The sequence below is a fragment of the Opisthocomus hoazin genome, chromosome 3, assembly GCF_030867145.1.
Source record: "Opisthocomus hoazin isolate bOpiHoa1 chromosome 3, bOpiHoa1.hap1, whole genome shotgun sequence".
In the NCBI taxonomy this organism is placed as follows: Eukaryota; Metazoa; Chordata; class Aves; order Opisthocomiformes; family Opisthocomidae; genus Opisthocomus; species Opisthocomus hoazin.
The window spans coordinates 2,820,978-2,833,920 of record NC_134416.1 but is presented as its reverse complement, the minus strand read 5'-3'; the positions used below and the strand labels follow the sequence as shown (position 1 = coordinate 2,833,920).

Sequence of the window (12,943 nt, the reverse complement as noted above, 5' to 3'; positions counted from 1 at the left end):
GTGGGTAGGTTTGGAAGGGTCTTCCACAGAAGCAGAAAAAGGTGGTCATTTAAAACCGTGACATTGTGGAAAGGGCCAGACGATTTGATTTTCTTCTGTATCCTGAATACATTGCACAGTTTGGAATGAATTGGACCCACTGAGTGGGGCCGCTTCTTTCTTGGATGGTGAATGGGCCCGACGTCTCATCTCATGACCCCTGTGTGATGCTGATTTTGGACATTGGGTACTAAGTATGTCCAGTCCCTGAAGAGACATTTCTGGGTGAGGTGACTGGGTAAAATGAGTGAAAAGTAATGTTACCAAGCAGACTCTTCCTGATAGTTTTTATTGTTTCTAGGTCCTATTTCACACTGCTTGTTTTTAGTCAGCACAACTCCACTGTCTTGCGAGACAGTGATTTCTGCTGATACAGCTGACAAATGTTTCAGTTTTCTTGAGGGTGGTTCCAGGAGAAATCACCCCTCTGTTTTACAGAGACCTTTGGTGCTCTCTTCTTGCGCCATCCAGCTTGGTCAGGTGGGAATGACTAGCAGGGACATTGAAAGGGCCCAGTCTCTGTATCTAGTCTGATATAAGGTTCAAGCAACAAAAAAGAGTGAAAATTGTCAGGAAAAATGTGGATATTGCATAATCCTAATAGATTATTTGTGATGTCTTCTAAAAAATGATGTTTACCAGCTGTTCAAATTTCATGAACGAAAAGCCTATAGGAAGCATGTTTTCCTGGAGTTTCATGGCATTTGTCTGCAATTCCAGATGCCTGAGTTGTACATGCACCATATTATGTTTCATCAGTCTGTGCATGCTTGCTGATCTATGGTTGAATCTGTATTTCATTTGTAATGGCTGTGATGCAGTCAATACCCTGCGCAAAGCATAACCTGGGAAGATCTGAGTGCCTCATGGAGAGGCACCCAAGGGTCTGACCTTCAGTGGAAGAGAGAAAGACAAAGTGCCCGCTCTCTCAGGTATCATAGTGTGGTTTAAAAGAATGTGTCCATCGTGCCAGGGAACAGAATTTACTGGTGGTAGGTTTTAGCAAAAACATTAGCTGGGCTTGGATGTTTGTTTTTCCAGTGGTTTCTGTGCAGATTTCCAGCCTTCCAGTCCCCTCAGCACTCTCTTCGACAGAAAAGGAAGAAACCATCGACGTAGGAAGGAGACTTTTATAGTGTGTCTCCCATCCCATAATAGGAGGTTTAAATGCTTTCATTCTGTAGTTTGTTAGGATAGTCTAGGGATGTCTGCACCTCCCCATGGGACAGTCACATCTGGATGGACTGTCACTGAAGTCCTGAATGCCACTGCCAGTGACTGAGACCCATGGCCCTGTCCATGATGCTGGAGGCAGATGCCTGCAATTTCTACAATGCCTATCAGCCTTAGCAGCACTATGGGATGTGATCAGCCTCAGAAACCTTGCCCTCCTCGCTGAGTCTGAGAGGCAGAGAAGTGCCAGACCCATTGTAACATTTGCCTATATGGAGATGTGCTGGAAAGCTGATAGCATTGACTTTCATGGTGAATAGCATAGGCTGGCCTAAATGCTTGATGTGTGCAGGATCAAAGTAGGCGTTGATTCAGCCAAACTTAATTCACTTCCAGACACGCGTGTCTGATCAAGCCAAAGGGAAGTGAGACACATTGCACTAAGGTCACCTTAATTCTGAGTAAGATTGAAGATATTGACCTCAAAGTCCTCCAGGTAATTTCCTGTACAGCCATGCCTTCTCTCAGTTTGGATTTGCTTTTCTGAAAGTTTCTGTGTAAAGGCAGCCTCAGAGATGAGGTCCTTTCGAACAGGGTAAATTAGGGTCTGGTTTCTACATGATTGCAAGGAGATTTAGGAACCTTAAATGGGCCTGAGGAACAAGTGATAGTAAACGCAAAGGAAACTGATAGCTGAGCAGTGAAAGCACAAAACACTGATGGAAATTAAACCCCACAATGTCCTCTGCTTCGAACACTTGCAAAAATATTCAACTGTGTGCCTCAGTTTCCAAAACTATGACAATGAGAAGGCCCAGGCACAGGGCAGTCCTTGGGGTGAATTTGTCTGTGGTTTCCTAGTAGAGCATGGTAGGTCAGGACGGGGTCTGAAAAGAGTGTTTGTAAATGGGGGACTGACTGCAAATGAGCCAGTTTTTCTTCACAGTTTTAGGTACCACCAGGTTGCTGAGATGTCTGCTAAGTTATGGGCAAGAGCAGAAGGGTGACCACTGTAGGCTGTAACTAGCCCAGGAGCCAGCTAGCTACATGAATGGGAGTAGAGTGACCCCAGGATTTCCTCTTCTGCCCTGGATTTGGTTGGTACATAAAGTCACTCCGAGGCCTTCCTCCACCAGAATGGTGCTAAAGCAACTCCTGTGCTTATCTAGAAAGTCTGCTTTGGTATTGCCCTTTCCTCACCAGGTTTCCAGCATCATTTATTCAATATGGTATGAAAAAATCCCCATAGTGCTTGTGAGTCTCTGGAGAGAACTTTTGGGCAAGACGTGTGTAACTGGGGAGCCAACATGGGGAAGAAGTTGGGAGATGCCAAATTTGCTTGGTATCTACTGTGCCTGCCTTCACTGTGGGCTTTTTTAAACTATTGTCATCTTCAACTTAACCATGGTTACAATGCTGGGACACAACATAGCCATCTGGAGGGAGGGCTAGATGAGTGCACAGGGTGGACAGGACTTAGCTGAGATCCTGAGCCAGTGGGAGATCACAACACAAACCACAATCACCGTTAGTCTACATCTGTCTCCACAGCACAACATGCACAGCTTTGCCGTCCAAAGCTTCTTGGCTGTTCCTATTGTTCTTGTTCCCTTTGTCCTTACTTTGAGATGAAGCAAGCACAAATGGTCCCTGAATTCCAGGGCAGGCTATAACTAAACATCAGCACAGACTACCTCGAGTACTGCACTGATACCGTTGCCTAAACTGAAGACAGTCTTTAAGGTGGCTTTAAGGTGGAAAGTCTGTAAGTTCGGCTTCTGCTGGTGTCAAAATTGGCAGTGGATATGGGCCTTCCAGTGAGTGGATTTGTAATTTTTCAAGTTTGTAACATAGGCTCTGTGATCCTGGTTACAAAGATGGATTGTTGCTCAACCCTGTTGGGAAAATAACTTCATTTTGGATAAGGAAGGGATTCACACCATTCCAGTGACACCCAGAAAATTCTGTACCACTGAAGTGTGCAGCATAGTACCATAGAGGGTATATTTTTTGCATTGAGGGAAATAATGGAGTTTTTTTAGTAGAATAGTCAAATCATGAGAGGGCAAAATGGGGCAAGGTGAAGTCAGAAAGGTATTCTCCTAATATCTCAATGGATTAAATTGAAGATGAAAAAAGAGATTTCTTCTTGCACCTACTCAGCATATACCTCTGAGTCCCAAACCAGTTCACTCAATTTCTTTTATGAGTTTTCTAACCTTTCTGTACTTTATTTTTCTTCTTTCCTTTGTGGTTTTTGAAGTTGAAGTCAATTTTTAAGTGATGCTTTTTAGAAAGATAAAGTCAAAAAGCTCATTTTGAAAGCGTCAAGATTCTGTTACTCTAGAAAAAAAACACTTTATGCCAGCAAGTGTTTCTATAAACTTCAAGGCTAAATGAAATCTGATTTTCGAAGGATTTATGGCTTGCATTTTTTTTCTTTTGTCTGACATTGGCTGAGCACATTCAGTGTGTCCCTACCTGGGGGCAATGGAAAAACTGTCCTCTGTTCAGCAGTTCTGTATCAGAATCACGTAGACTTTTAGTGATTTTGGGAGTCTCTGGTTTTGCAAGATACAAGTTAACAGGTTGAAAATTAATAAACGTACAAGGTGGAAAGACTGAAAAACACACTGACACTGCATTTAACTTTTGGAAATGGAATCCTAAAACTTCCACAATGTAGCCTAAAAAGTAATGAAAATGGCTGCCCCTTCAATAATTATCACCTACGTTTTTTTTCACCTAAAACTGTTTGCTGAATTAAGCCCGATTTTGCACACAGCAATCCTCCTTTCAGTTTTTAATGATTACATATTAGCTGTAAAAAAGCATGTCACCTGTCTGCAATTTGTACTTAGTATCTGTGGGAATAGGTCTGAGACAGCATCCTGCTCCTTGATCAGAGTGAACACCCAGAGCTCACCAGAGCATCGTATTGACGTGGTAAGTGGAGCCATTATAGCCGATTGTGTCAATAATGAAAGTTTCACAACCTTCCTAATTACTCATTGCTTTGCTGGAATGAGTGGCTCCAGGGGAGCAGTTAGGCTGTGCACAAACACACGCCTGCCTGAAAAGTCAATAAATATGATTTACGTGACTGACCGGTGTGATCACTTTGATTAAAACACAAGGAGATGGGGAAAAAAAAAGAGAAAAATATATTTCATACATGAATGTGACACTCTGAGAAGGTCCATCTTAGCACTTGCTTTAAGCTGTCCTGAATAAGCAAGTTAAGGAGCTCATCAGTATATACACAATAAATAGAGAAAGAAAAAAGAGATATTATGAAGTGTTAATTAATAATTTTGGAGGGAGTTTCACCAGTCTGAGGCAGTTAATCCATCGCTGGGCTATATCTGTCCCAGGTGACTCCCTACCGATGGAGCCAGGAGCAGTAATAAGGCATTCCTTCAACAAATGAAGCTGTAGGCCTAGTGACTCTCTAAGGGTTTTCATCTGGAACTGTCAGAAAGAAAGTAAATAACAATTATTGGATTGAAATCCGGAAGGCTCTGAAACAAAGTTGGAAATCTTCCAAATTTATCCAGCAGTCAAGTGTTTCCCAGCCTCATCTGCCTTTCCCACCTCCCTCAGCAGTGCACCCCAATCCTATCCTTCTTCCTCACCATTACTTGATCATCGGTCCTCCTCACCTCTGCACACTGATCTCTCATCGCCCCTTCTCTCCTTGCCTTCAGACCTCCTCAACTGCAGCAACCACTGATCTTGTATCTCTGAAGCTGTGGGGGTGGGCTAAGTGGCGATAGATGATGATGAGGACAGATTTTTCTCTTTAAAGTATATTTTAATTTTAATTCCCACAGTGTACAGTGGAGTTCTGCCCCCCTCTGCTGGAAGAGCTCAGCACCTCCAGCTGATTAGCTCTTGCTTTTCACTCTGCAAGGCACTGGGTTGGTCCTTGCAGGAGACCCAGCCTTATGGCCATGTCTGTAGAGCATGCAAAGTCTGACCTTGCTCTCCTGACCAGTTTCTCCTATACTGTCCTAGGATGGGACGACACTGGCTGCGCCTGTGTTGCTGATCTTTCCCCTCTTATTTTTCACCTCCTTACTGAAGACAGTAGTTGACGGCACAAAGGCAGAGTTCGACTGTGGACTCAAGCTACACCTTCAAGGTTTCTCACTCTTGATAAGACTTTGTGGTTGAATGAGCTGTAAAGAGCTGAAGACACTAAGGTTAGAAGCTGTCCTTTAGGCACCTTTGGCCATCAGACCTTTTTCTGCCTTTCCAACCTGAGCCCAAAAGGCATACCAGTGAGGTGCGTTTGACAATGCACATTTCGTGCTTGTTGTGAAAGGAATGAGTCCATTTGTTTCTCCAGCTGACCTACCTGAGTGCACATTAGCAGTTATGTCATACCCTGGATGGTAAGTCCTAACACCCTCTTAGTCTGAGAGACAGCAGGGATGGAGCAGGGAATGGGACTAAAATCTACCTGAGAGCAAAACTTTTTCAGAAGAGGAGGGAGTTGCAGAGGCAGAGTGCTCTGTCCCCATGGACTGAGGATCTTTGGGGCCAGAACTTTGAGTCCAGCCTGTTGCAAAAATACTCCTTTCAATTTAAAACACCCTCAGCTACATCCCCTACTAAGCTCCCTTCCTCCAGCCCCGACCACCCAGAGGTGTTTTATAGGTACTGAATCCAAGGAAAGGAGAATAACCCTGCTGTAGGAGAATGCATCACGTAGCAAAGCACCAGCCATGGGTCTCTGCACTGCTGAGTTCTGCATCTTCTGACTGCTGAAGTCTCTCTGGATATCAAGTAGAGCTGATTCAGGCTTAGTGATTTCTGTACATTATCCTGACTTGCCTAAGCTCTTCCATGCATATTACCTGTCATGCATGGGTGGGAATGTGATTGCTATCTATTTCAATAGCCTTTCTTTTAGTTGTAACCAACAGGAACCCTGCACAATCCACAGTTTCACAAGGGACCTTTTCTCCCAGCCTCACGGGCTACATTTGACTCCATCGGAGATGCTAAGCAACTCCTTTAAAACACCTCCATGTTTTCTATATCCAAGCCCTTTTCTCCAAAGGCCCAGCACATTTCTTTTTTACATCAGTCTTCTGCTTTTGCTGAGAAGGTAGATTTCATGAGTCTAATAGGCCCAAATGGCTGAGAAGATCAAATCTTCAGAGGGCAATAGATACTTGAGTCTCCCACGAACCAAGAAAGAAGGACCAGAGAGCAAGGCACAAGGCAATTGAAGCAGATATTTCAAAGTTTTATTGTATAAATCTACAAAAGGCTTTGCTACAATAGCAAATAGAATGTAGCACTATTTTATTAATAGGTTCTAGTGGCTTGGTCTGATCTTGTAACTCCAACATAACACATGAGGAATAAACTGCCTTATACAGTCAGATCTAGGGCAAGTGATGTCGGCTTACAAAGACCTTTTGGCTTCAACCCCTATCACCTGCAGTGATTGAATGTGTTTGCCTTTTGTACAAGGTTGTTTGAATTAATAATATCTCTACTAAAAATAAAAACTCTAAAGTAGTTTCATCAGAGTCAAATGTAAAATTACCTAAGGAAAAAAATATCCAGTGTTTGAAATTTGCTAAAGTTTCACATAAAAAACACATACACGCTTCTTTCTTCACATGACTCTGCCCCAGGAAAATAAACTACCAGTCCTTCCTGGAGGGGCTGGTAATATAAACCAGGGTGCTACAAGTAAAGCTCCAATCTGTTAGGAGCAATAATTGGAATAAAATCAATCCAGGACATTCAGTTCTGCACACTCCAAAAAGTCAGCTGAAAATGTACAAACCTCAGGACCAAAAGATTAAGTAGAACAGACTGGCTAATTCATTAAAAAGGCAGGAAAATCTATGGAAAAATAGAATGCCTGTTTAGACAGTCAGGTCCCATGAAAGGGCCTGAGGAAACTGAACACCTCAAAACCAAACATCATTTTGAGCTGGGAATGATTCCTGTGAAGTCTGCCTTTATAGGGTTTTATATAATTTTCTAGTCCTGGACATTTTTGCTGAACACTGTTGGAATGCACATCAGGTCCCATTGGCTTAGTTCATATGTAACAAAACACCACAGAATTTGGTTAGGTGGATTTGATTGCTCAACACACATACACCCACACTGACACACACACTCACGTAACCAGGACAGTTGGCTCTGGAAGAGAGAGGAACCGGCTGGTCCTCTTCAGCTGAGATGTGAACCAAAACTGTCTTGTTCAACTCACTTGAGCTCTTGTCGTTTGTACACTTATTGCGCTCACTGGGTCTGGATGGACACAGTCACACCAAAGCGAGCACAAGAACACCAGTTCTTGCAGTAACTCTGGCCCATGCAGATCCAGGAAGCACCTGCTGTCTCACAAGACTCTCCTTTATGGCAAGACAGCTGGCCCAGTTGTGCAGGCTTCAAGTAGTTCAGACAAGCATCTGGTCCACAGGATGCTTCTCCGAACCTCCAGAGCCCTTGAGGTTTGAAACTGATACCCGCATGAAATGAAGCTACCCTCAACTCAGGAAAAATGAGTTACAGCATTAATAGCATAGAGGGTTCGTAGCCTAGGTAGGGTCAGTCATTTGACAAAGTAAATCAGGAAAGTTTTTGTAACTAATAATCTAGTGAAGATTTCTTTAGCTGAGTCCCAGTGGCCCCAGATTGCAGAGGTATGGTAGTATCTCAACAGACAGTCTGTACGAGCCCAGCAACCTTGCTGTCCCCAAAGCCCAGACTTGGTTCTTCTGTTCTGCATCTAGGTTTCTCTTTTCATTTTCAACACATTCTTCTGTACTTGGAGTACCTGGACCAGGTCTTCTCCACCCTGTTGGAAGTGGCTCCCCCTTGCCTTCTGGCTCTTAGCACCTTGAACGCGACATAGCACTGCATGGGAGGCTCTTTGGTACATGATTTGCACTGTCTTCCTGCAGCACTTGCTTGTCCCCTGGGAAAGCAGGACGCTTGGACACAGAGAAGGAAAGTTGGCAACAGCAGCAGGGATCTCTGTAAAAGGAAAAGAAAATGCAGCAGCTCAGGTTAGATATCCAAAGTGGAGAATACAGGCGATTTCTCAGGAGATGGGGTTATATTCAGCTGTGCCCACTAGGTGTCTGCAGCCTGGAGGTCCCACTAGGTACTGGTGTCTAAGCATTTGCCAATGGTCCAGCAGAAAGCAAAGTGTGATCCACACTGACCCCTGAGCATTAATCGCTGGGGCTGGTGTTTGGGTTCCTACATCAAGATGTTGAAATCCCACCTATTTGGTCTTTCCAGCCTCTTGCAAGCATTGGGGCTGAGGTCTCAAAATCAACACAAAAAGTTTCACCAGGGCTATTCAGTATCTTGGGTCAGGGCACTGGGGAGGCTAACAAAGGCCCACAAGGGTAAGATGGGAGGTAATTACCTGTGCAAGTGCTTCCTTCAGACGGTGGATCCGGCAGTCTGTGGCAGGAGACCCTAACAGCAGGTCTGATATTGAACCCTTGGTTTTGAAGCTTTTTCTCTTTGGCTTTTCTTCCAAATCCTGAACACTGTGAAGTGATTCCTTCTCAGAGGAGGATCTGAGTGAGTCACTGTAACCAAGAGAAGATAATGCTTGTAATGCATGGCCAGCTCATCCTCAGCAATGACACCCACTCCCCCACCACTCATCCCAGGTCATTAGTAAGAAATGCTCCCTTCTCTCTGCAGACTCAGCCACTGTCAAACTAACTCACTCTGAACAAAGTGAAAGGAGAACTCCCACCGTTCCTGAGACCGACTCACTTCTAGCAACAATGCAGAGCAGACATGCATCTCCTTCGGGCTATGCACAGACCAGTGACATGTTGTCATAGCTGGGGACTCATGCCCAGAGCTTCATGGGGCATGTCCTTGGGCTGGGCTAATGAATAAGCTTCCGAAGATACTGCCCTGTTTGGAAACTTATCCCTCTCACTGTCCTTTATTTCCCTTTGGCTGGCTCTCCCTTCCCCCTTCTCCCAGTGCTAATCTGTCACGATGCTTCATGTCCCAGTTCAGACTCTTTTTTATCGCAGTGCCAGGCTCCTACTGGATGGGCTATGGCTAATTTAGGTCTGAGGATTGCAGAGAGGAGAATATCAGAGAGTTGCCTTACCTCCAGCCTCTTGGAAGGAGGCACGCCAAAGATCTTCCAAGCCACCAGTGCCACACGTCACTGCCGTAGTAATGCCAGGAGCATCTCAGGGGCATTCGGTTGCTGCATCCCTACTGCATCTCTTGTGGAGGTGTTGCTTAGTTAGTCTGGTGGTGAATGCAGATGATACTCAAGATGTGTCCAGCCTTAAGGAGCTTTGAAGAGCCAAACTTCCTGAATATGTCTTACAGCAGTTTTATCCCAAAGTCTTATCATCAGGTGCTAGCCAAAGCAAGGTGGGCACTAAGCATTACTGTCTCAACACAGAAAACGTCACAGAGTCCAAGTCCATCTCCGTATATGTCAAAGAGAAGTTGTAGAGAGTTCTTTATGAATAGACAGTTCTCGGTCCTCAGGTGGTCCAGGACAGGGATGCCAGGCTTTCCAAGAGCGTTTTGAGTCTGTCTGTGTGAGTAGAAACTCTTTGTTGTGATGCACAGCTGAAACTGTGCTGGGACACACAGCTCCTCTCTTCACTTTGTTTTGCTTTTACATGGCAAAAGCTCCCGTTGTCTCCACATGTCAGCATGGACTTGATCTGCTGCTCTGGGGATATTTGCTCTGGATTTAGGATGTGTTTGTTTGTTTCATTCAAAGTACAAGGATTTACTTCCTTTCCCCTGCCCCCCCCCAAAAAAAAAAAATATATAGCTCTGGTGCCTCTTCTCTCCACCTTGACACATTCTTTTCTCTGAAAGGAAGCAGACTGCTCCTTCAATAAATGAGCCTAGAATTTAATTTGAAACCCTGTTTCATGCTGAATGCACAGTATAATGTGCAGAGAAAGGGTGAAATCTGCTTCTGCACTGCAGTGGCCTTGATTGGAGTGAGCAGAAACTAAAACAAGAAGTAAACCTGTAAGAGCCTCTTGAGAGGAAAAACCTTAAAGCAGGTATCAGGTGCAATGAAATGAAAAACACTAAAAATAATCCAGATTCTTAAAGTTTTCAGTTCCTGAAGTCATAGCTTTTCTTCTAAAAAATAATTCTGAAAAATATTTAATCCTTTGGAGCAAGTAAGAACAGGACATTTCCAAGTGAACAGAAGCCCAGTGGTACATCAGAAATGGACATGGGTCAAAATAAAGATGTCTCCTTAGGACAGGGACACCTCTTCAGAAGTGGGAGGAGAGGAGAAGGACAAATCCAGATGGGTAGGAACCCTCAGCCACCTGCTGCACTCCTATGAAGTCCTTGAAAGCCGCCAGTGCTAAGCGGCTGCCTCTGAAGTTGAGAATTGTTTCTAGTTTCTTGTCAGGGATCTCATAAAACTGTCCATTCCCCATAGTGGTGCAAGCAGTATCTCCAGCACCACCATATTGCATGGGTTAGGTGAGGTGGGCAACTGCATCCTAAGATGCCTCTTCCCCATTGCCTCCCTCCCCCCACAAGCAAAGTTAATTCATCTGCTATGGGCTGTTGGACTGAGCACACCTCATGTCTCATCTCAGCCAGAACCTCTCTCCAAGGAGAAGCTTCCTAAATAAGCCCCCTTCTCCATTTCATGTAACCTAGACTGCTGCCTTCCTTGGACTAGCTCATATGACAGTAGCTGGTGGGCTAGGGGGCTCGGGTTGAGTCCCATTGCTAGGCACAGGACTGGCAGTGGTTGAGGCAGGCATGCTCTGCACAGAATCTCCTGATTGAATCTCAGGGGTCCTCTGTGGGCTGGGCTCCTCAGAGTGGTCCATGGTGCCTTGAACTTCCTTTCCTCTTTGGATCAGCTGCTCTAAAGTCTTGGGCAAGGGGTAACTCAAGAAGCGCTTTAGTTTGGGCTGGAGGGTGCCTACCACATACTGGATAATTTCCTCCTCATCTGCATCAACATAGAGGGTCTGATACAAGTCTCTCTTGCGCCAAAGGAACTGGTCCAGGGGCTCCCCCTCTTTCTGGGGCAAATCCAGCTCCCTTTTGATAGCATCCCTAGTCAGAGTCCCCTCGCTGTACTGCAGGAACTCCTTCTTGAACTCGACCCAGTTCTTGACAGAGTCCTGCTTATATTCCCACCACTTTTTAGCTGGGCCGTTCATGTGGTTTTGGATCTGAGACAGCCAGTACTCCTCTGTTCCACCCACCTGCTTTAAGTATTCCTCCAAGTGGCTCAAGAACTCCCGGGGATCCTCAAAGACCTGGGTCTCCACTGGGGAGGCTGGAGCATCCTCCGACACAGAGACCCACTGGTAGGAATCTTGGCCCTGGGGGATGCTGGGCATCTCCCCAGGAGGAGGGGTCAGCGCATACATTTGGCTCATATCAAGGGCATAGTCATAAATCTCCCCCTCACTTGGCCTTATCTCAGGGCCTCCCACCCCAACGGACACAGTCTGCTTGCCATGGTCTCCAGGGCAATATTTGCCTCCCATGGACTCCAGACGGTCCGCCCACTTCTCCAGACGGAAAAAGACCTCCTTCCAAACATTCATCTCTCTCTTGACCCACCTCTCCAGATGGGCAATAGTTTCCTGGCACCTGGCCAGGCAGGCCTTGATGGACTTCTTCCATCTTTGGTTATCAGTTGGGACATGGTCCTCTAAGTTATTCTCTAACTTCCCCACTGATTTCTGCAAGCCTTTCAGCTCGCGCTCCACCTGCTTGGAGACCTCAGACAGGAGGTGCCGGTGGGTCCTCCTGACATGCTCCAACATTTCTGCCCTACATTTCCCTATCTGCAAGATCACATTGGGCTTGTTGGCAACTCCACGGTGCCCCTGGAAGGAGTGGATGCCTGCATTGGTGACATTATCCAGCTGCATGGCTCCGACCGTGAGAGTGTCAAACACAGAAAGAACTGGGTTGTAAGCCCTGGTGCTAGAGCTGGCTCTCAAAAACCACACCACAACACTTCCCGAAAGACACACAGAGACTTCCAAACCCCCCTCAAAGGACTTTTCAACACAAACACAACCAAATCAGATATCACCGCAGAGCGAGCTGTTCGGTCCCCGTGGATCCCAGAGAGAGTTGTAGGCAAATTTCTCCCGGTGCCCAGCTGGAAACGCCAGTCTCATGTGCTCAGGGTGTCCCAGAGAGAGCCAGGATCCTCCAGGAACAAGGAGAGGAGTTGGTTCAGATGTCCGGCCACGCACGCGTGCCCACTACCTGCTCTTCCGAAGCTGAGAATCTTGAAAGGCAGAGAGTCCCCGCTGGAGAAAAACACACAGAGATGCACACAGAAGCTGGAAGCTGCTGCAAAAATCCCAGTGATTTCTCCTCTGGTAAACTTGGCGAGTCAGAAACGCTTTCGCTAGAGATGCAAAGAGCTGCTTTGCTTCCCTGTCTGAACTGCCACTAGTCCAGGCTCTTCCATCTACTTATACCCCACACAGCTCAACATGTGGGTGGTGCCCTGCCTCCTCTCGCACTCTCAGCACAGCGTTCATTGGAGGAAAAGCGAGGCCGGTGTCTGTGGCAACCCAGATCTTGGCAGCCTCCCCTCGCTTCCCACCCCCTCCCGCACGCCCCCAGACTCGACGCGAGAAGCACTTGAAAGGTGCTGGAGACAGTTGGATAGATGGATGAGTAATCGCACCTTCCGCCTTGCAGATTGCAGGAAAAACACTTATTC

The 12,943-nt window shown here is 45.9% G+C and overlaps 1 protein-coding gene across 1 annotated transcript; it reads right to left on the bottom strand.

Annotated features, from left to right (window-relative positions):
• Positions 1–6,448: 6,448 nt before the first annotated feature.
• ARC (activity regulated cytoskeleton associated protein) lies at positions 6,449–12,650 on the bottom strand. Its single transcript, XM_009936392.2, has 3 exons — positions 9,341–12,650; positions 8,627–8,795; positions 6,449–8,226 (listed from the first exon to the last, which is right to left on the bottom strand). The coding sequence occupies exon 1, from the start codon at positions 12,129–12,131 to the stop codon at positions 10,917–10,919; it is 1,215 nt and encodes a 404-aa protein (XP_009934694.2). The 5' UTR covers positions 12,132–12,650; the 3' UTR covers positions 6,449–8,226; positions 8,627–8,795; positions 9,341–10,916.
• Between the last annotated feature and the right edge of the window lie 293 nt (positions 12,651–12,943).